Source organism: Peromyscus californicus, unplaced genomic scaffold (assembly GCF_007827085.1).
Source record: "Peromyscus californicus insignis strain IS unplaced genomic scaffold, ASM782708v3 Scaffold_8__1_contigs__length_139910024, whole genome shotgun sequence".
In the NCBI taxonomy this organism is placed as follows: Eukaryota; Metazoa; Chordata; class Mammalia; order Rodentia; family Cricetidae; genus Peromyscus; species Peromyscus californicus.
The window spans coordinates 132,858,728-132,883,147 of record NW_026294606.1 but is presented as its reverse complement, the minus strand read 5'-3'; the positions used below and the strand labels follow the sequence as shown (position 1 = coordinate 132,883,147).

The 24,420-nt window shown below is 46.8% G+C and overlaps 1 protein-coding gene across 3 annotated transcripts in view; it reads right to left on the bottom strand.

The window, feature by feature from the left end:
* Smad1 (SMAD family member 1) overlaps positions 1-24,420 on the bottom strand; it is a 65,102-nt gene that overhangs the window by 29,986 nt on the left and 10,696 nt on the right. The window contains exons 2-4 of one of the 3 annotated variants that reach the window (XM_052727119.1): positions 13,876-13,939; positions 13,271-13,475; positions 8,281-8,860 (exon numbers count right to left, since the gene is read on the bottom strand). In XM_052727119.1, the coding sequence (XP_052583079.1) occupies positions 8,281-8,680 (400 nt within the window). In that variant the 5' untranslated portion in view covers positions 8,681-8,860; positions 13,271-13,475; positions 13,876-13,939. The remainder of the gene's footprint in view (positions 1-8,280; positions 8,861-13,270; positions 13,476-13,875; positions 13,940-24,420) is intronic. The other 2 variants (XM_052727120.1, XM_052727118.1) reach the window with 2 other exon arrangements.

Below are 24,420 nucleotides of genomic sequence, written 5' to 3'. Positions count from 1 at the left end.
GCTAAGATCCAGTGGGTCAGGGTTCAAGCCTGGGCAACCCGGCTCCACAGTGAAGCTCTGGACCACCTTAGTCTTAAGGAAGTTTCTGAGCAGTTGGCTCGGCTACCTAACAGTCCACTGACATGTTCACAACAACTCCCAAATGGCTTTGCTTGATGAACAACCACAGTTCACTTAACTATATTCAGCTTATTCTGAGTTCAAATCGGAGCCCAGCAAATATGCTCTGTGAAGCTGACACCGTTTTCTAATGATGAGTAATGATGGATGGGAACTAAACACAGACACAACTTCCTAAGCACCCAAGCCGCCGCCGCAGGTGCCCATGCTCCCAACTCTCCTCTTTCAGCCAATCCACAGGCTGGCTGCCCATAGGCATTTCAGATCACATGCTCTAATGCTTGTAACTGGGTGTCTGGCTCCTTCATTAAAGAGAAGTCAGCTGCTTCCTGGTTCATGGGAAGCAGTCCCACCCAGTGCTCAGTGGCGGATTTGAACTTGGATTCTAGTTCTCCAGTTTCAGGTTGTTCAATACTCCATCTCAGCAGCCCTTGGCACCTGCTCCTCAGGTCAGAAGTAAAGGAGAATACATGTGTGGTGGTAAACACTGTCGTGCAAAATGTGGCTACTGAGAGTCACTGTCACTATTTTTATTGTACTAATTACCACCAGTTTTCTGGGGCATTTGCTTCATGAGGACTTGGTCACATCAAAAATTTCATGTTATTCTACGATGGTTTGGAGGTTTCTCCTCATCTCGCATAGGCTGCATTGTTCTCAAGAATGTGCTAATGCAGGGGCCTCGTCACACACTGTGATTAAAAACATCATCCCACAACCCTGAGGAGATGGTCAATCTCAACCCTCAAGGAAGTCATGAGAGTGGCCCTCGGAAGACGACAAGCCAGTGGCCCATGGTCAAACTGCCCAAGCTGGAAGCCTAAGCCTGATCATCCCCTGTCATGTTTTCACATCCTTACTAAAGGAAATTGGTATCTCTTTACATGGCCTTTTCTGTCCTAATTCCTAAGGGATTCCACTCTACCGTCTACCTGGGCCGATACCCTCTCACTGAAATTACATGTGAGCTTTGAGGATTTCTGACCCCTCACCACCAACAGTTTACAATCTATTTCTGTTTTAAGGACTTTCTTGATCAAATGGCCTCAAATCTGGGGCAGCTTCTTGTTTCTGCTGTCATGTGGTGTATGCAAGCTTCCGACCAGTTCTCCTAGCTCACCATGGTACTCCTGGGATTACAGACATGGGCTTTTTATGGCACTCCTGGGATTACAGACATGGGCTTTTTATGGCACTCCTGGGATTACAGACATGGGCTTTTTTAAGGGCTTCCTGAAGGCATTTGGCTTTAAAGAAACAAAACCAAACCAAACTAAACCTATGGGTTCCAGCTGTAGAAACCATAAGGAAGATTATGACTCAAAAGCAAGGTGGAAGGAGAGAACTAACTCCTGAGATGTCACCCTCTGACCTCTGCATGGATGCTGGGACACGTGCCAACCCCTCACATTCTCGTCCTATGCCTCCTTCTGACTGAACCTTTCAGAGGCAGGGTGTAGCGGGAGGTCTGTAGGTCATCTCATGGTTTGTTAGGCTTCTTCTGCTAACACAAACTTCACAGAAAATCAGCTGAAAAAGGGGGATATTTCTACTTACTTATTTAGGCTCACGGTGTTCGGCGGTTTTAGGTTGGCTGGCTTGGCTCTGCAGGCCTGTGGTGACACAGCACGCCACAGCTGGAGCACAGAGCGGAGCTGTGTGTTGGCAGGAACCAGCAAGGAAGGGTGTCAGTCAGTCCCAACACCCTTCAAGAGCACATCCTCAGTGACCTGCCTTCCATTAGGCACCACCAGCAGGGGCACAGGGTGCTGTCACCCCCCCAGACTGACACATCTGTGTGACAGCAAGGCCTACAGAGAACACGTTCACTCGTCTCCCTGCTCTTAGCCAATCCTTTAACTTGTTCTCCTTGGCCTGCTTCATTATAACAGTCATTTACTTTATTCTCTCTCTACCTAAAAACTGACTACAGTCCTTTGTCCAGGGCTGGGAGATGGTTCTGTTGGTAGAAAGTGTGGCTTGCAAGCACGCAGACCCGAATTCCATCCCTAGAATCCACGTGATGCCAGGCACAATGACTCGTGCTTATAATCCCCCTCTGGGCACTGGGGAGGAAGGGACAGGAGGAGCCCTGAAGCTCACAGCACAGATCGTCAAGCTGGCGGTTATCAACCTCGGTGAGAGACTGTGGCAAAGGAAGTGGACTGTGTTCCTGAGAATGGCACCCAAGGTTGAGCTCTGGCCTCCAAATGCACAGATACACGTAAAAAAGTCCTTGGGATGTCAGACACACGTGAACATCTCTGCATTGCGCCATGGGCCAGTGTTACTAGAACAGGGTGTCCAGGTGTGTCACAATTGAGGAAGTCGTCTTGTCAGTGCTATTCTGAGGTTTATGAGTTATTCAGTTTAGCATACACTACTATAATCACATACCAGTCTTTTTTGATGGGCACAGTTCCTGTAGAGCCAGCCCTGTGTTTATTATAAATGTCAGAAGGAAGAGAAATTTAGGTGTACTGGAACACAGTGCACGCTCTCTTAATTTTTATTGTTAGTATAGTTAATTTACCTCCAATTTTCAAAATCTTTGTAATGAACACATCTTGGTATCTGCCTTATAACCTCAAAACCTTCAAGCAAAGTCAATGCTTGCCCCCAACCCAGCAAACCTACTATACAGGCACTTGGGGATTTAATGATGGGATTACATCCCAATAAACTCTGAGGTCCAAACACTCTACGTTGAAAATGCACTCTCGCCTAAGCTACCTACCCTAAAGCTCACCCTGCGGCACCCTGGGGACGTCAGCTCCCTTTGCAATTTCAACAGATGGTGTGTCTAACTGGAAGTGGTACTCCATACTTCTCCCACCATCCCTAGTGCCCACTGCACACTGCTGGCCAGGAAAGAGTCACTAGGTGCAGATCATTTCCGCACCATCACATAGGGTCCCGGATGTCTTAGGGCGAAGCACCTGAGTGACTGAGTTGTGAGACAAACTGATGATCTTTCACAGAACACTTTTACTTCTTTGGTTGGATTTTTTGCTTATTTGTTTGTTTTTCGAGACAGGGTTTCTCTGCGTAGCCTGGCTGTCCAGGAACTCACTTTGTAGACCAGGTAGGCCTTGAACTCACAGAGATCTACCTGCCTCTGCCTCTGCCTCTGCCTCTGGAGTGTTGGGATTAAAGGCGTGCACCATCACCGCCTCACTCACAGGACACTTTTTAAATTGAGATTATTACAGATTCATACGCAGCTTTATGTGACCACCGGAGTCTGGCACCAATACTGTCAAATATCCTCAGGAGCCCTGGTTTGCTGCCTTCCTTCCTTGCATCCATTCCCCGCCCTATTCCTGCTGAGCAATAACGAATCTTTCTCCAGTTCTATAACGTTTGAAATGTCCTCTTCCAGGTAAAATTTACCAAGCCACAAATTACAGGATGAACAGACAGCTGGAGCTGGAGCCCATGTTCAGCCAACAGGCGGGGAGGATTTCCAGCATATTTCAATTTTAAGCAGCCAGCGACATTCTTTAACAGACTTCATCTGTTCAGGGGGTCTTATGAGACAGGCTGTTACTATGTGGCCTCAAACTCTCAACTCTGCCTCAGCCTGAGTGCTGGGAATACAGGTATGTGACGGTACACCTGGCAATCTCAGAATTTTAAGCTCAGGTTTGATAAAGACTTCCACGGTGAAGTTCAAAGTGCAAAAAAATAATTTTAAAGTACCATGTGAGGGAAAAAAGAGGCCAGCAGCCAGGAAACCCCCAGCAAGGCACATTGGGAGCAGCGGACAGCAGCCGAATGGTCTTCTCAATACCACAATTAGGTGACTTACTCAGCCTCAGTCAGCACTTACTTTGGGAAAAGAAAAAGAGAAGCAATATTTAATCTGACCACTAATAAGCAGATTCGACTCCAAAGGCTAGTAAAGTCCGAGCAAACAGTCAGACTGCTACGTCAGCGGTAAGCTCAGGGTCTCAGATCTCTGAGAACTTTCTGCTTCCTGCAAGTGTCTCCATGTGTGGGGGAGAAAAACCCAACATGTTCTTGCAAGATATATGTTTCAATAATGGCCAGAGGACAGCCTTGCCACAGAAAGGTCTCCGCCTCACACGTGCCACCAAAGCTGTGGTGAACACGGAGTTAATGTTTCTGAAGTGCTGGGGTTTCCCTGCCCCCCGTTTTCACACTATTTTATCTGTAACAAAATACATACCACAGGTCAACAAGAAACTGTAGTCACTTAAATTGATGGAATTATTTGGGGGCAAAGAAATAGAAAGCAAAGATCGTCAAAGGAATAATGACAAAATCTGCACTGAGCCAAATGAAAACAGAATCAACTAACTGTCTTTCTCTCAATAACCTTGATGACTACCTGAAGGAAAAATCTAGAAAGAGCAGGCCAATTTTCTATCTGTATCAGAACAAGAAAACTTCCAAATGCTGAATGACTTAAAAAAGACTAATCCACTAGCACTTTGTGAATGGAGAACCTCACCAGGACAGTGGGGCTTGAATGGCCTGGATATTCAACCAGGGGTCAGCAATCTTAGCATGAATATCAATCAGAGTCCCAGCAACACATGGCTGTCACATGATCACACACGGATTCTGAGAGGACACAATACCACTTCACAGCATGAAAGACAGGCGTCAAAACCCTGGTATATTTAGACCAAATATATCTCAGCCTTGCCCTCAAGGGAGCTCCAGAACTGACCCGTGGATGCCTCGTAAGATTCTTGGCTGAAGAGGAGAAAGAACATGAAGCTTGGAGTCATACTTCGCCTCTCCACCTTATCAAACCTTTACGTTAGAACTGCGCCGGGAATGGCGTCCCTTTCATCTTACATCAGCAAGGGAACGACCAAAGAGGAGAAGACGGTTTTCAAAGGCTTCAGACACGCTGAAAATTCATCGCTAGAGAGCAGATGGCCATATGAATAAACTAGCTAGTCACAGCATTTTCAGTGATCAGCAATAATCCCTGTCGTGTGGTAGCTGCCGAGACAGAGATGTTAGATGTAGGGTGCCTGCCCTACACTTTCTTCCCTCAGAGATTAGGTGGACAGCACCTGACTGTGAAGCACATTATGAAGAAGCTCGGGTTGCTATGGGAAAGGCATAATCTCTCTGGGGTAGGAAAGAGGTGGGATCGAGGATGAGTCCCAACTATACAGATCTCTAAGTTTAGACTTCAAGTAGACAGAGAAGTGAGCTGGACCATGAGAGAGGAGGTGGGAGTTACAGAGGAAAAGGCCTTGAGTGCCTGCAGAGAACTCAAGCACAGAGCCATGGAGAAAATGGAAAAGGAAGTGGGAAAAGTGCCAGAGCTCTACTAATGAGCAACGGGCCTTTCTATCAGGGCCACATTTAACAGGTCACGAGCTGTAGAGGTCACAGCGCCCACCAGGCGGGGGCTGCAGCAGCGAAGGGCAAATGCTGGCCGCCTGGCGTAGAGGGAGAGCGAGGTGGTTGGAAAGGACACATACCCACAGCATCTTAACAGTGGTCTCAGGTGTGAGAGAACTTCTCGTGTTCAAACCCCTCTGCTTTCCAGATGTCTGACACCTAAGTCCCTTGGCACGGAGGAGTTACTTTCATTACCTGAGTGACATTAAAATTTTCCCTGTGGACTGAAACATATGTACCCAGAGTCTAATTTGAATGTATTTCTTGCACAGTTCTTTTCATTCTCTGAGACTCCCATCTCCATTTCTGTTTCGGGCTAAAAGAAAACCATGTGTCTGTATATGAGCTGTTCCTAAAAGTAAAGAACAACAAAAACCTACAAACAGTAAAGAATGTTAATACTGAAGCTAATAAGAACCCAGCAAGGTCGCTAGGGAAAGGGGAAAATGTAGTCTTAGTCCAGAGCAACCTGTGACAGTGTCCTTTTCAAAGGGGCCAATAAAAAGTCACCTAGATATAAAGCCATGTAAGACGTGTACAGTGAAAACTTATAGAATACTAAATAATACGTGTGATGGCCTAATTCTACCCATCCTTCCCAAATGAAATTCCAAGAGAGAGCGCCCTTCACAGCACTAGACAAGGGAATCATAAAAATGTACATTCTAGAATCACACAGCATGATACGGAATGAACATGACAATCGGGTCCAGGAAAATCTAATGTCATTATACAATATTTGAAAATACACAAAATGATATGTATTCTTATGGACAAATGTATTAGTATAAAATATGCATGGAGATAAATGTCAAATTCAGAATGGTGGTTACAAACAGAAATGTAATCAGAAGGAAACACATGATTTTAGTTTATATGCTCTCTTTCTTACATTAGGCAGTGGACACTAATATTAGAAAATTATTCCCTAGTCTTTATTTTTTACTTGACTTGAATATTCCACAAATATACAAAATGCCTTTGGCAACAAAAACGTTACTGCATGTCAAGCTGAAAGTTTGCCATCACTGAAACAACACCTCTACCCTCGGGGCCTGAAGTTCCTGAGGGAGGAGAATCACCTGGCCATCCAGGAGCAGGGACAGGGAGGGAGGGAAGCCACGTGAAACTGACACCATCCATATTTGGGGACCCTCAGAAACCACCAGCTAAGTGAACCAATCCACCAGCAAAATCATCCTGAACCACAGTGCGGCATTTCATGCTTCAATACAGAAACACCTGCCAATTGATCAGCCTGTCCAGACGTGGAGCCAAACTCAAGGGCAAACTATGTAAATTCAAAATGAAGTCCACGGACGACCGGCACCAGAGTTCCCTTGGACACCCTCATCTGCAGATGTTCAAGTCCTTATATAACATGGCACGGGACTTGTGTGGGGCCTGTATCTGTCTGTCCCCCACTTTAAATCCGCTCTGAACGAAGCCTAACGTGACAGAAGTGCTGCGCAGACAGTCACTCGGTTGCTTGGAGAATAAGGGGGCTTCTGTCTTCCGCTAGTTGCTGACACCGAGCCTAGGCATCTGCAACGGTTAGTCACGTGGGCTGCACTGCTCCAGGTTCCTGATCAAGAGGATAGGTGGCCATACAGCACCTCGCCCAGTCACCTCTCAAGGCCCTCGACTCCTTCCAGCACAATGGACGGATTCACCTCGAGACTATGGGAGTGGAGCCCATTACCGAGGCAGAGCTATGGTGGCCACAAAGCTGAGATCAGGCCAACGCAAGCCAACCTGTCTGAGGACCTCAGCATCTCTACGTGGTGGCCCTCGTGTGTAGTCAGAGGCCTGGGGTGGTGAAGAGGAAGCAGATCCACCCCACCAAGAGCTGCTGAACCTTGAGCCCCAGGAGGAATGGAGTCCAAAGAGAAAGTATCAGGAAGGAAGAGTTGGTCTGCTCAAAAGAGACAGAGTTCCTTTTCTAAATATTTTCATCGACAGCTGATTCTATGTATGGATGCAGAATCCACAGATGTGAGAGGCCGACTACAGCCTCTACCACAGCCCAAGACTATACACGTAAAGACAGCTATCTAAAGGAACAGCATCAAATCCTCACACAGCAGAACAAAGTTCCACGGGAACACACCCCGGCACACTTGAACACGATGACAAAAAGCGCTGCCGTGAAGCATGAAGTGGCACGATTCGTGGCTGCCCCACACGGCCCTTCCTTCAGCACACACGCAAGAGCCTGCACAGCTAAACTTGCTGGAAAGATATACAGAACCAATGTGGACCGTACGAAGCAAAGTCAGACACAAAACTCAATCTTCAGAAGCCGATTCTAAGAAATAAGGTCACTCAGAGAGGGAGGCTGTTAGCATGTATGAAATACTCCAGGGCTGCTGAAATTTGGACCAGAATGCATCCCCAAACGTTCAGGTGCCTAGTGGGCAGTCTCCCAGTGACTGGAAGGGACAGTGGGGCCCCAGCTCCGCCACCACTGCACCCCAGGATGCTGAGGTGCCACGGGACAGAGGACTGACACTTTCAAAATCATAACCAAAGGAAACCTTTCTCTTTATCAAGTGACTGCTACAGGTACTTATGACAGTAAGCAAAGGCTGACCAACACACAGTGTTACTGTGCTTTTTCTCTTTACACATGCATGTACGAACACACACAAAATTCCCCCAAATATTTGGAATTACAGCCCACGACAGAAAGGTGTTTTTTTCTGATCTCACAGGACTCACGGGCACACCAAGTGCACCAGGACTCACGTGCACACCAAGGCCACTCACCAGGGCTCTCCACTCGCTTATAGTGGTAGGGGTTGATGCAGACCTCCTTCTGCTTGGAGCCGAAAGGAAACTCACAACACTCCAGAGGCTTCAGTTCATGGTGGCTCTGCAGGTCGGGCCAGCGCCACACTCGGCAATAAATGACATGAGGCAATCCCTTCCGGTGGGACACCTGCAGCCGGCCATCCAGGGAGCGGGGGATGGTGACACAGTTACTCGGCTGTCCGGGGCAGCTCAGGGCCTTCTCCAGCTCCTCCATGGCCCCTTTCTTTTTCTTCAGCTTTTTCACCAAAGCGTCCACGGCTTTCTCTGCCCATTTTTCTTCTTCGTCACCTTGTTTCCACCCTAGCAGTCTCTTCACAGCTGGACTTGTGAAGGAAAACAAACTGGTCACATTCATAGTGACTGCCGTAGTTCTTCACACTCCTCAGACACAGTGCGGTGGTGAGGTCGTCTCCAGAGTGGGGGAAGGCCAGAAGATCTCAGCTTATTTACATAGATTCTCTTGAGTTCCTCGGTCAGTTCTGAAAAGTAGAAAACACTGTTCCTCCTGTTCCAGAAGGGGACCCAAAGTTAGCACCTGCAAAAGGAAGGAGAGGGAACTGGCTTTAAAGTCACCTCCAGACACGTCACAGTGAACTAATTACTAGGTGCCAGGCACTAATTACTTAAGTCTTTCTCTGTACAGGTGGTCCCCGGCTCACACTGTTCAGCCAGCTTCACAATTCCGTGGCTTTGACAGATGCAAGCCTTTGCTGCTAAGCTCCTGAGCCTTTGTACTCTATGATGTCAATTGAACTGTGTTCTCCTAAAACTCATACATTAAAGCCGAAGTGCCCATGGAGGGAGACCCTCTGCACTCGGGCTTGGAGCCGCTAAGGAACTCACTAGGGCTAAATTAGATTGTAAGGGTGGGGCCTTAAGGCAACAGGATTGGCGGTTTTACAAGAGGAAGAGAGCAGGCAGCTAGAGCAGCACCATGCCCCGGACAAAGGTCATGTGAGTGTTTCGGGCACAGCTATCCACTCAGGCAATCTGCATATCGCCACCTCAAATGTGTATGCTCATGTTGAGTGATAAGCCTCAACAGACATGAGCAGAAAACTGCCGAGAAGCAAAACAAGGATTCCAAGCCACAACCCTGGCGGGAGACGGGCACGTTAACTGAGAAGTAAGAGCAGACAGATTCAAAGTGTGAAAGTGTGACCCAACTCATAGGAAAACCAGCCTGGAAAGGGGTACAGTCCTTGGGAATATGAGATACCTGGGGCAAAGGCACTGGTTGAATGCCTAAAGTGCTTGCCTTGCAGAAGCCAGAAGCCTGTGCTCAGAGCCCACACTAAAAGCCAGGAGTGGTGGTGCATGCTTTTAACCCCAGCCCCAGGAGGGGACGGGTGGGTCTCTGAACTTGCTGCCTGGCCAGCCTAGACCAGCTGGCGAGCTCCACGTCTCGAAATTGAACAAAACAAGCAAGGTGGACAGCTCTTGACGGCCGCAGCGTGTGCGCACAACCACACGCACAACCACACGCACAACCACACGCACAACCACACGCACAACCACACGCAACAACAATGGTTAAGATCTCTCTGTCTTGGTATAGCTAAGACATCAGCAATAATTTGTGATTAGAAATAACCACATTTTAGCCATGAGTCATGAAGAAATTACAGAGGAGACCAAGTATTTTTTAACTGCATGATTATAAAAATATGACATCAAAAATTGTAAGATGTAGCTGGGCAGTGGTGTCACACACCTTTAATCCCAGGCAGAAGGAGGCAAATCTCTGAGTTCAAGGCCAGCCTTGTCTACAGAGGATAGCCAGGGTTACACAGAGAAACCCTGCCTTGAAAAACCAAAAATAAATAAATAAAAAGTAAGATGTGACAAGCCGTAATCATATGGAAATTTATAGCTAAAATGCACTTACTGGGAGAAAAAAAAAGTCTGGGTAGGTGGACAATGACCTAAGCCCAAAGAAATACAAGGAATTGAGAAATTATTTTTTTAAAGTATACTAGAGAAAACATATATAATCAAAACACTAATAAAACTATATAATCTCTCAGCAAGACTGATTAGTAAACTAGAAAAAGCACAAATGACCAATAGGAATAAATTGGGGACAATCTTCCTGATCATCAATCTTAAAATAAAAATGATTATGAATGGTCACTGTAGCAAACTGGGATAATCTGAATTTCCGTCTTCCTGACTAGAGGAAATGATCTGGCCACTCCATCACAGAATGTTTGTGTCTTTGGAGCATAGCATGGTACCTGGTACAGACAGATTCTCAGTAAATGTTTGATGACTGGGCTCCAGAAGGACTTATACTAAGATGAAAAGACTGTGCACACTCCCTGAGTTCCTCCAAGGGTAAAGGCTCAACTTCACTCAACAGAGAGCTATTTGTCCTTTCGGAAAGAGCTTCACCCTAATTTACTAGTTACTTTGAAGTTTTCACTTCAGAGAATAGAAAAGAGAAAACAAAGTTAAGCCATTATCAGAAGTCACACTTGCTTAGCACGCACCTATTGATATGGTAATTCACTCTTCTTTTCCCCCCAGAACTGGAAAGACTGCTTCCTTCCAGACCCCCAGAAGAAATTAGAGCAGCCCTGAGTTTCTTCCAGCCCTTTTCTTTTACCCCCAAAATACCTTTTTAATATTTTAACCACTGACTTTCATATAGGAGGGCTTATTTATCTCAAGATTAGTTGAGGGTATTTTCTGATGAGGATTTACCACAGGGAGTGAGTGTGTTGGGGTGGAAGGCAATGCCTAAGAACCAGGATTCTGGATCTTTATTCCCCTCAAAACAGCTATCCCAAGTGCCTGGAACCAGGGCATTGGGGTGGGGGTGACCAGCACCCTGAAGGGAAGAACCAGGGTGCAAACATCCAAGTAGCTCCACGGAGCAGATGGCTAACCCAATGCCAGCCCCCCAGGACTGGTTGTCCTCTTCTGCTACTCCAGGGCCTGCCTTATCCAGAAGGAATGCTGACAAAGTCCCAAGGATAACACAGTGTGGTGGCTGTTGTCACACACACAGAAGCAAGGGTACAGGCTGGTACTTGCCTGTGTGTCCCCAAAGTCTCACGTTGAAACCCCAACTCCTTATAGTATTAGGTGTGGCCCCTGGGAGGGGTTGGTCACAGGAACAAAGATTCCAAACTCTCCCTACCTTCTCCCTTCTCGGGGTGCTGTGGGAAGATGCTGCACTGGAGGAAGCCCCCCAACTGTCAGGCTTGGTCTTGGGGTATCACCGGCTACAGTACTGCCTGGTACACATGCTTGAATAGAGTCAAATACCAATACAGAGTAGAAAAGACAAAAAGAAGTGAAGGGTCAACTCCAGGATTTCAGGAAGCTTTTCCAGAGTACGCCTTAGACAGCCCCTGAAGGATACGTGGAACTCGGCAAAAACAGACGCTCTGAGCACTTCCTATCACCCAGTTTAATCCTACCAACGAACTCTGAAAAAGGCTTCCATTTTCTTTACTTTAGACATGAGAAGGCAAAGCCGTGAAAAGTTAAATGTTTTGTTCCACTCCATGTCTGTGAGAGGCAAGAACCAAGGCGGAACCCCTTCCCTAGCTCTACTGCACAGACTGTTAAGGCAGGGTCCTAAACAGCTGCACGCAGACACGGGACAGGAATCCTGAAGGGTCAACCCACGTGGAGGTGACAACAGCCACAGCAGCAGTGAAGACAGGGTGGGACAGCACCGCCCGCCCCTTCTCGGCCGTGGACTGCAGGAGGCTGAACGGAAGGAAGCCAAGCCCTTCACGACTGCGGGGCCTCTGCACACACCACGCTGGGGGCAACAGTGGGCACGGGCAGTCTAGGTCTGGATGACACTCACAATAATTAAACCAAAAAGATCACAAGCCTTGGAATATCAGGATAACAGCCATAAAAAAATACAGACTGACAACTGACATTTGCCTCCGAGAGGAGAGGCTTTTCCAGGTGCACGTCTAAAAGGGAACCCACCTCACGTGAGGAACTCAAAAATGAGTTCCACAGACTCAGCAACACAACCAGATATTTTCTGTCCCTTTTTGTACTTCCTGCCTTAGTTTATGTCAGAAGCTAAGTGGCCTTATCAATTTTAAATGCAACATAAAAACATGAGTCAGCACACAGAGATTCCCTTCCCTCCTGTGCAAATACAAACATTTCACACTGACCAAAAAAAAAAAAATCATCCAGTGAGGAACACCCCCAGTCAGCCGCTCAGCCACCTCATCAGAAGTTTAAATTTATTAGCATAGAATATTCCTAAGCTGGAAAGGAAAAAAAATTCACACCAAGATTTTCATCAGAATTACTTAATAGGAAAATAATTAACTATACACACATCCACTGTGTGGACTGTATCAGCTCTGAAGCCATGCTCACAAACCCCTGCTGAGAAACAGACACTATGAGAGCAAGAGGGGTCCAGAGCACGCACTGTGTGAGCGTGTGTGCCCAACAGTAACAGCGGCAGCAGTCGGGGTTACAGACTAGAAATGTCCCCCTTCCCCAAGCTTTCCAAGCAGTCTCTACTGAAAAAATTATAAACAAAAAGGGCTTGAAACTTCACTATGCAAATATTTGCCAATTAAACAATGATAGACACACACACACACACACACACACACACACACACACACACACACACACACACACACACACACCCCAGGAGCTGAAGATGCCTGCATTATGTACTCAGAGGTCAGATGATGTGAGGGGCAGGAGACAGCTCAGTAGTTAAGAGCTGGTACCATTTTTGCAGAACCCAGAGTTGGGTTTCCAACACCCACATTCAGTGGTTCACAACTGACAACTCCAGTTCCAGGGGATCCAATGTCTCTAGCCTCAAGCCTCTGTGGGTACCCGTTCTCACATGCATCCCCACACACATAACCGGACTGACAGTGTGACCCAGCTCCAGAAATAATAAAAGGATAATTTAAAAATGGTTCTCAATTCATACCTTTTCTTATAAACTCTCAGTCACAGGACTTCCATTCAGACAGCATATTCAACTTTAAATGGCTAACTTTGAAATTTATGGGGTGTTCTTTATCATTAAAGGGGTGAAATTTAAGCTGCTCTTAATTGCTGCATAATTTGCTTTGTATTAGAGGAAACAGAACCAGCCGATTGTACGATGAACAGTTCCTTTATCTCCACGTCACCTAGTAAAGAAACACATCATTACCCAAATGTGTAAATATCGGCAAACGAGTCTCTGTGTTCAATGCCCTGAATTCCTTCAGAAAAGTTTTAACAGTCATACTGGCTTGTATCTGAAGACACAGTTGATCCTCCACATCCATGAGTTCTGTATCTGTGAACTCAACCAACAGCTGATGTTTGAAGAAAATGGATCTTGGGCAGGCAAGATAGCCCACAATCCTGGCAATCCGTCCTCTAACCTACACACACACACACTCACACTCATCCTTAAAATGCACCGGCGCGTATCATTTACACTCTCCTTAAACCGCAGGGCAGAACTCTTTACTAAGCAGCCCCACTGAGTTGGGTGCTGCAGGTACCCAAAGACTGAGCAGCACCAGAAGACATGTAGCTTACGGAGGTCCGCAGGTTTCCTCAGAGCCCCGGAGTCCATCTCCACAGGTAGGAAGGCCTGATGGACCTTTAATAAGAGGAAGAGAAATGAGACACTCAGCCTTGGCTTGGACAGTTCTAACTCTGGAAAGCAGTGGACTAGATGGAAAGCATGACTCCACATGTACTGAGGGACAACTATATTTCCTAGGAAGAATGTTTCAGAAAATCGAAGGCTCACACTACCTTTAGAGTAACTGACAGGTAAGTGCTCAGCCATGCAGGAGGCAGACCGCCCATCTCTGACCCATTCCTTAACTAGTGCACACTATCAGGGCCCAGCGACCAAGAGGACTGGGCTGAACAAAAAGCACAGGGTATTAATTAACTTTACTTTGAAACTTTGGAACAGCTGAGCAGGTTATTCGTGAAAAAAACTTCACAAAGATTTTGTTTGAGCCATACCTTTTTTTTGTTGTTGTTGTTGTTGTTTTTGTTTTTTTGAGACAGGGTTTCTCTGTGTAGTTTTGGTGCCTGTCCTGGAACTCTCCCTGTAGACCAGGCTGGCCTCGAACTCACAGAGATCCGCCTGGCTCTGCTGGGATTAAAGGCGTGTGCCACCACTGCCTGGCTTGATCCATACTTTTTTTTTTTTTTTGGTTTTTCGAGACAGGGTTTCTCTGTGTAGCTTTGCGCCTTTCCTGGAACTCACTTGGTAGCCCAGGCTGGCCTCGAACTCACAGAGATCCGCCTGGCTCTGCCTCCCGAGTGCTGGGATTAAAGGCGTGCGCCACCACCGCCCGGCCTTGATCCATACTTTTAAAGAAAGTTTTTTCTAATAACTCAATAAATCAACTGGGGCCTGTTTCCAGACTACATCATGGCCACTGTTTTACACAGATGGGCAGATCCTGTGGACACAGGGAACAAGCAAAATCTGCGGAGAGGCTGGAAGGCCTGCGTCGTTCGTTATTTTTAATATAGAAAACTATCTTGCCACAGACCCTGGACGTCACAGCAGCATACGTGCCTGAGAGATGCACCGTACAGACCGGTGGCTCTCAGCCTTCCTATGCTGTGACCCTCTAATACAGTTCCTCACGCTGTGGTGACACCAACCATAAAGCTACTTCGCTGCTACTTCATAGCTGTCATTTTGCTACTGTTATGAATTGTAATGCAAATATGTGTTTTCTGGTGGTCTCCTGTGAAAGGGTCATTCGCCCAGGGGTCCTGACCCACAGGCTGAGAACCACTGGTCTGGAGTCAACAGTGGAGTTCTGAATCGGCCTCAGAGAAAGGCACAGCTAGCCTACCCCAGCATCCAACTCACCAGCCAAGGAGGAGAATTCTTGCCTCCTCTGAAATATGTAAACTGGAACATCCAGAAGGAAACAAAGAGGAGCATACCAGGGCCTCTGATCTAACTTCCATTACTCTAAGATGGATTACAAATATTTAATTCCTCACACTTCACGGAGACAACGTGCGAACAAAAGACTAGATGCTGCGGAGTCGAAGGACAATTTCTCTTTCACAAGCTTACTGACAGTAATACCTTACAAAACAAAAAATCCTGTGATTCAGTAAAGAAGTACAATGAGGTTTTTTTTGTTTTTTGTTTTTTTTTTTTTTGGTAAGAGTAAGATGAGGAAGTAAAAAAAATGGGTACAAAAAAACCCCATCGTTATAATTGTTAGGTCTACATGAAATTAGGCTACTGGATTAACCAGAACTTCAGAAGGCCAAGAGCTCAAAACTTTCAACAAAGTCAGCCAGACAGCAGAATTCTCAGTTCTCACGGAACGGCCCCGCACGGGGGCTTCCCAGAAATGGCTACACCCCCACAGCCTGACAGACACCGGCTTTGGTAAATTAACCTTGACTGTCAACTAAATTAGCTACCCACACCTCTGGGCCTATCAGGGAGTTTTCCAGGGAAGATAAACTGCGCCCTGCCCTGATTGTGGGCAGCCCTTCCTATAGGTTGGGGCCCGAGACAGATTAAAAGGGTGAGGGGAACGGCTAGGCAGTGATGCACCCCTTTCACCTCAGCACTCTGGTAGGCCGAAGTGCGTGAATCTCTGAGTTCGAAGCCAGCCTAATCTACATACTGAGTTTGAACTAAGGCTACATATTATCTCAAAACAGGGGTGGAGTGTATTAAGTCTGGCGTATTTGTCCCCCTCCCCCAACAAGCAGAAGAAAGCTGTCGGGTGGGGAAAGTTAGTACTCTCCTTAAGGAAAATGGTAAGGCAGGCAGGAGAAAGAAAGGACAAGTTAAAATTGCTATACAACTCAAGGTCATTACACGAACATGAAAATGAAGGTGGGCCTCACTGTTCTCAAAAAACACCTTCTGCCGGGCGGTGGTGGCGCACGCCTTTAATCCCAGCACTCGGGAGGCAGAGCCAGGCGGATCTCTGTGAGTTCAAGGCCAGCCTGGGCTACCAAGTGAGTTCCAGGAAAAGGCGCAAAGCTACACAGAGAAACCCTGTCTCGAGAAACCAAAAAAAAAAACACCTTCTAACTGAAATGCTGTGACCTGGTCCACGTGACCGGAGGGTCCGTTCTGCAGGCAGAAACAGGTGAACTACCTGCTCACTGCTCCGACTTTAATCAGCAGTCAGCTCTCAGCATTGCCCATCAGAGTGAGGGGAAAACAGGGGTGAATCAAACTTCCTGCCAACCAAAATGAGAAAGAAAAATCCTAGAACAAGAGGAAATTGGAGGTTATACAACCTCTCAATAGTCTTCTATTTTTTGAAGTTACATTTATTTGTTGTGCACACACACACACACACGTGCCACCTTGTTCATGCAGAGGTCAGAGGACCACTTTCAGAAGTCAGTTCCCTCCTTCCACCATGGGCGGGACTCTGGCCGTCGGGCTTGTCGGCCAGCACTTCTACCTACTGGCCCCCGATCCACATTAAAAAGACTTCATTTCATTGCTAGAAAGTTAGGCTAAAATGAACTTGTAGTCAAGTCCCAGGAAAAAATATTTTTATAAAATTCCTATGTAAGAAAACAATAAGAAGATGCTCAGAGATCACAGGACTCTCCGCTGGTCCGGGTCACTCATGGACTGATGAGGTAGAGTATCTAGTTTGCCTTGTTTTCATTAAAAAAAAAATGCACCTTTCCAGAGTTTGGATTTTCCCGAGTGCGGGAGGGGTATCAGGCAATGAAAGAAGAGGGAGCCCAGGAGGGAGAGAGAGCTCAGCTGGACCCGGAGCCTTTGAGGGGTGAGCATCAACGCCCTTTCCAGTCTCGGTGTGACAGGCTGGGGCGCTGGCTGCCATATGGTCCCTGAGGAGTGCTGATTAGGTGGGAGACCTGAGGTCAGCAGGGTGTGAATCCCAGATCACCACTTACAAGCCTAGGAGGGCCTCGACACTGCAGATGTCATCAAAAGTAACGTCCCCTTGATAAAAAGGAACCAAAGAATTGGTCACAGCGACAGGGTCTCTCGGGATGCAACTGCAGTTTCTACACTTAGATGCTCAGGTATGTGTCTCGGTGTGGCTCGCCTGTTAGAAGACAGCTCCTCCTCCTCCGCACACACAAATCCTCTTCCCTACGACGGGGCGCTGGGTCGGGGCGCTGGGTCGTGTCAATAGACTCCCTGAGGAACTGCAAGTTTCAGGATTTTTTTTTTCCTTAGATAATCACTCCTTTGGTTGAGGAAATTATCCCAATTCAAAGTTTCCTTACTGTCCCCAACTTCAACCACCAGACTTGGAATTTCTTTATCTCCTTAACATTTCCCCAAAACTCTACTGGGTTCTTTAATCAGCATAAAGGGATGCTGGGCAGATCCAGGTCCCCACAACCTCCTGAAAAAGCCCACCAGGGTCCTCACTCCTGAAATACAGGAGAGCCTTAGTCATCTCAACAACAACAACAACAAAAATAAAACACTATTCTCTTTGAATTGTTATCTTGAACAGCAATTTTACATAGTGAGACCCTGTCTCAAGAAACAAAACGAAAAAGCGCAAGAAAGGGAAAAAAGTTTATGAATCAGGTTTTTAAAAAACAAGTAATCCAAACAGCAAAACCCCAGATGCAGTGGGATTTGAGCCCAGGAGGAAAAGCCATCCCCTCCCCTCCAACTCCCGCTGCCTAGCATCGTTTGGAACGGCTCGCGAGTCTGTTTCTCTGAACTTGCAGGTGCTGTTTGTGAGAGCGGCCACATCTGTGGGGCATGCTGGTGTACCCAGAGCAGGACAGCATGAACTCTCTCCCTATATTTAGATCCTTCAGCTCCGTTCTTAATTGCTTAATTTAATCAGGACCCTCTAGAAGGGAAACACATCCATGTCCATCACGGGATCAAAGGAAACATCTTTACGAGTTATATCCTTTTGCAAACCAACATACGGTCTCACGCCTCTCTCCCGATTGTTGAACCCCTCCTGTGGGAAGAGCATGGAATTTTATTTCTTTTTATCACTTGAAAAAATCACTTCCCTCCTAATTCAGTCAAGCTGGGCGGAGGCCACTTCCTCCACAGGTGAGAGAAATAAAACTTGTTGCTTTGACACTGTCAGGAATTTTAACATTAACCGTTTACTTTATGTTTTCAAAATGGAAACAAAAGGCAGACTAAAACCAAAGTTAGCCAGGGCCTGTTTTTCAGGCTTTCAAATGAAGTCTTTTTTTTTTTTTTTAACCGTTTTATGATGGTTTTTAAATAAAAAATAAGAGTCCTTAACTTGAAAGGGCCTCGGCTGCTGCTCCTCACTGTGTCTTCGGACCCTGGTTACTCTGCCACCACCACCTGACTGGGTTGTTACAAGGACTGAATGTGAATACATAAGAAGATTGGTCTGGAAACAGCAGCACTTGAACATATTCCGTTACTGGAACCATTTGCCCAGTGACGCTCTTCGGATACTGCTTATATATGTAAAATGAAACTTGCTCATTTCCTTTCTGCTTAATTAAGTTTTAACATTATTTTTTAATACTTAAAAAAAAGAAGGTAACTACCACAGTTATTTAATTCACTCAACAAACACCGAGGATGTGCCAAGAATTATTGTAAGTACCGAGACAAGGACAGTGTTCGGAACCTATGGACCTGTATTCTGGTGTCAAGGAAACCTCATGGAGGACACGCCCTGAAAGGAGGGAGACCCAGGAAGCTCGGCAAACAGGAATAAGTGCAAAGGCCAGCTTGCTGTCAAGAACTGCCTGCCATGTTCCCGGAGAGCCAGGAGTCCAGTATGGCTGGAGTGGGGAATGGACGGAGGGCAGAGGCAAGCAGGGACCAGCCTGAGTGGGAACTGCTGAAGATCTGGGCTCAGTGGAGACACATCTGACTTGCAGTTTAACAGGATTACTGCAGGCTGCTGGGCTGTGACAGACTGAAAGTGGCATCCGTTGAGACGCAGGTGTTAAAGGTCTGGACCAGCATGTAAGTCAGAAGTGTTCAGACTCCGGAAGGCTGTATCCTGAGAAGAAAGTCATGGGTAAAGAACACTGCTTGTGCAAACAGAGAAAACAATTAAATATAGGGAATTCTACTTAATTCTCAAGAGTATGAATCCCAGTATTATGGTGACCAAAAGACTGAATCCTGGAGGGGTGATCTCAAACCTAAGACAGGAGGGAGGTGACCAACGCACAGTGAGTGACTGATGGGGAGGGAGGGAGTAGTGAGCCTCTGAGAGCTGGCTCTTGGGGGGAGGTAGAGAGCGGTCTGGAGGCAGCAAAGGTTGAGAGGGTGCTGAGAGAAATTGACAAGAGCAGAAAACTAAAAGAAAGCAGCATCACCACAGGAACGCGAGGGAAGATCCACCTTCATACCCAGCTCTAGAGAACACAGACATCTAACAATACCAGTATAAACCCATTGGAGAACATGTTATTCCTAAAAATGCAAAAAGAAGAGATACATTCATGAGTCACAGAAAAAAAAAACCTTCACTCTTCAGTTAAAAGATGCTACAAATCAGTGTCTCTCCCATGAAACCTCGTCAAAAACTCTCCAAGAAACGTCCGTCTCTGTGCAGAGGATGCGTTTTTGCAGACCCTGTCAGAAACAAGCAAAACTGAGCGGCGGTGTGAGCTGGGAGCTGGTAGTGCGGGAGTCAACCACTTCTTTCACCAGATTCTTGTTTTCACGGTTCAAAGCCAACAATAAAAGCTGAAAGCAGGTAAAAGGTTCATTCTGCAGAGCCTCAGAAGTCAGCATCGTGACCAACAGGTGCTACGATTGATTTTTTTACATCTATCAAGGGGAGAGGAACTGAAGGGGCATTGGCACGGACTGGGCACCACTCAACAGGAACTTCAGAGAAGCACAGTGCAACCCTGTGCCCAGTTTAGAAACTAGGACTTGTCCAGATAAACAGAACATGGGTGCAAATGAAATTCTTTTTTTAAGCGATTCTGCTAAATGATCAAAAATTCAATTTTAGGAAACGGTATCCCATTCAGTCCTCTTTCCACCAACACCAATATTCTCAACACAGACAATTATTACCCAAAAAAGGGGGGGACTGTTCTCTATTACTCGAACATCTTCAACAGCAAAGGTGAGTTGGGAAAACCAGTTTGTGGAGATGAACTTTGGAGAACCCCTGAAACTGGTACTGAGTGAGTCCCACAGAATCAATGGCAGCCTACTGTCAACCTTCCAGTCTTGGATGACCACTGCACATGTGGCCACTTCAAGCCAGAGTGGTAGCTTTTGTCCCGTCAGTAAGAGTTCCCTCCACCTGAGAGCTAACAGAAGCCGTTTTTCACTATATTTAGCAAAACTAAGCTTCAGATATAGGCAAGCATAGACCAAAAGGCCTCCCTGTCCCATAACCAAGGCCTTTCTTCTGCCTCAGATCAAGTCCAGTCCTGTCCAGTAACCCCCTGTAAAACTTACCAGTCAGAAAGACAGATGCAACGCAATGCTCTCAGGAAGGCTTGAGAACCCATTCCCCTAGTACCTGCTCAATTATTGGACAGCTCTAGCACCCACTGGTCCATACTTGAACAAATTCTTGAAGGGCTCCCCACCAACCCAAAAGCACAGAAGAAAGGCACATGTATGAAAAAGAGTTACCACCACCACCACTACCACCACCACCACTACCACCACCACCACCACCACCGAGCTTGCAGAGTAAGTATGGAGGGAAGGAAGCGTGCGCCACACCGTGAGGAAACTGGAGATGAGCACACGTGCGAGTGGAATGGCCCACGCCGGCTCTCTGTGGCCATTCCTCTCCTGCGTATCTAAGCTATATGGCTCCCTTACAATGGAAATCCGAAAGAAGTCAAGGAACCCTGAAGCAGCCACAGGCACCAATTCCCCTCGCCCCAGTGGGAATCCTGTAAGGTCTGCACTACTTTAGAGGCTGTAAACCAAGACCCAAATGGCCAGCGGGCCGAGGGAACTCGCTGAGGCCACCCAGCCACCCCCTGCTTCCTGAACACCACCCACTCTGTTTGCTGCGTAAAGCGTAGGATTTGTTCAGCAGTTCATTTTAATGCCTCCGACTCCTTCCCTTCCTAACTTACTTCTGTGGTTACCGTTCTCCTCGGTATGTCCCCACCTTAGAACAAGGACAAGTCACAGGTTTTGTCAGGATGGCCATGACAGAATTCAATTCACTTTAACCTACAGAGCTTTGACTAAAGTGGAGCAGGACGGGAGCTTCACACCAGCAGCCCGCACGGAGGCCCCACTCCTGGTGTCCCTCTCTTAGCTGTCTGTGGAATACTAAACTCTCTTTTAGAAATTCATTTTCTGACAATACGAGCTGGCAGGTGGAGGCACTTGCTGCCAATTATGACAATCTGAGTTGCATCCCTGGGACCCACATGCTAGAAGGAGAAAAGTGACTCCTGAAAGTTGTCCTCTGACCTCCAAATGTGCACCACGGCACACATGCACTTACCCACCGACACACACATACATACATAAATGAATAAACAGAATTAAAATTTTGTATTTTCAAGACCTTTTATTAAAAATATAAACAGTGCATAAACAAACTATGAGGCTCATTTCCTGATCTTGGGATAATACTTTTCCAACTGAGCAAGCATAGAGGTGAAGAAAATTTAGTCAAGATAAAAATACTACAACAGTCATTGTACAGCCTAGCACACAGCTGCAAGTCCCAGGCTGTCTGGACTCTGAAGGGGGGCGGAAGGAAGTAAGGTGAGAGTGGAGGGAAAGGCAAAGCCGGTATGGCAGACCCACCCCCTCGGTGACGTCACTTCCCTTCTCCTCCTGCCTCCTGATCCCCCCTCCATGCTCTGTTCCAAGCCTTTCCCACCTCAGCATGACAACAGTTTAGACGCATCCCTGGCCTCGGTTCCCACAACCGAATGCAGTCCCCATGCCCGGCCTCCAGACTGTGACGACTAAACAACCTCCCAGACACGGCCGGGGACCATGCTCGGTTCCACCACACCTCACCTCCTTTTCTCTTCACCATCTAAGCACCTCAGGCCTCAGTGGCTTTACTTTGTGGCATTGCTAACTCTTCAACTTGAGGGGTCTCTGGTTCCTGCTAGGAATAGAGCAAATGATGTCCAACACACACACCCTTTCTCTTTAAATTATGGGAATGTGTGTGCGCACACGAGTGCAATCCCTGAAAAGGCCTGTAGAGGGCATTGGATCCCCTGGAGTAGAAGTTACAGGTGACTGGCTTGCCTGAGGCAGGTGCTAGGAACCAAATGTGGGTCCTCTGCAAGAGCAGTAAGTGCTCTTAACAGATGGGCAATCATCTTTCCTGCCCCATATCCTTTCTAGTTCTTCCCTCAAAGAAAAACAGAGCAACAGTCCTCAGCGTCTAACTGATGTGCTTCAACACTTACAACAGCCCTACACTCTACCAGGGCTCCCAAGCATGAAAGCCACCCAAACAGGAAAGCCACTCATGGTCCATAGCAACAAGGCACTTACAACATAACATGGTAGAATTCCTAACATGTTTTCAAAAACATCAACGTGGAAAAACGCACTCAGGACATGGCCAGTGTGCCAGGCCGACACCTGACTGTAACCGGGCTCCCTGGACAGTCAGGTGTCCTGTGTTGCTGGTGTTGATGGACTCTGAGGAGCAGGCCAGGTGGGAACCACTGTGCTTTTGCACAGAGGTCATGAAGACACCGTGCATACCCTCAAGGAACTCAGGCTAACATGATAACTGAAATGAAAGGTATTACAACAGAGGCTAGACTCGACAAGCAGGTTTGTGCTGTTCCTCAGAGCCACAAGCTCCTTAGTCCAAGTCCTATATTTATGATCCTTTATCCCAACTTTATCAAACTGTGTAAGATATGCATTAAGTATAAATATACATTTTAGGCATTCAGAAGCTTGCTAGAGAATTAGCTAAGGGGAAAGGTAGGCTGGCAGGAATCACTTTCCCAGACAGGCAAGAGAGCTCAAATGGGTCAGGTGCTTGCCTCCGTACCTGATGACCCGAGTTCAATCCCCTGGAGCCAGACAGTCCAAGGAGAAAACCAACTCTTTCATGTCGTCCTCCGACCTCCATAGGCACAGCACGGTATGCACACATGCATGAAAATACACATGCAATAAATAATCAATCTAGAACACCCTACCAATTGCATCAAACTTCCTTCCCAACCCCTTGATTATGAGACTACCACAAGCATACATGAACTGCTTTTAAACTCAGCTCCATAATATTAACAGCAGCCTATTATACAGCCTTTCATATCGTACCAACTAGATTGCCTCCTCAGGTAGAAACTACACACTTTTCTGTCCCTCCCAAACCACAGTCTTGTGCAGGATGCCAAGGAGAAATGCAGTGTTTGTTGAGTTGGTTAATACTGACTTAAAACCCAAAATCACAACACCAGACGTGCCCTCTGAGAAGGAGGCTTTCCTGGAACACAGAACATCTCATCCCATACAATCTGATGACTCCCTGTTTAAGCACAAATAAAGGTCATCTAGTTTTTGTGCCAATCATCTAGATGATAAGTTCATTTTTTTTTTCAGTTAGCAAAAAAAAAAAAAAAAACATTTAAAACCTATCAAACATTCTCTCAAGCTTGAACAAACTAAACAGAAATTAACTAAAGACAACAGGGAAAACAAGGAGGTTCTTATTAATCCCTCCAGACTGCAAAGCCAGCGAGAGCTGTCCACAAAACAGGAAGCCGGAACAGAGGAGACGGCAAGTACCCACTACCACTGTCCTGAGCTCTTAAAAGGGGCCACGCCGAATTTCTACAGAGCTATTTTATTTCCCATCAGGAAAAGCTACCGGGCCAGGGAGACGGTGCGGCGGGTAAAAATGCTCACTGGCAAGCTTGATGATTTGAGTTCGATCCCCAGAACCAAGTAAGAAGCCAGCTGTGGTCAAGCGCATCTGTAATCCCGGCACTCCAGTGGTGAGCTGAGAGGTGGAGACACAATCTCCTGGAAGCTCACAGACCAACCGTATTGGAGTAAGCAGTGCAAAGACAGGAACATCAATGCTTCAAACAAGGAAGCAAGGAGGACTGATCCCCAAAAGCTGTGCACAGACCTACATACACACACACACACACACACACACACACACACAC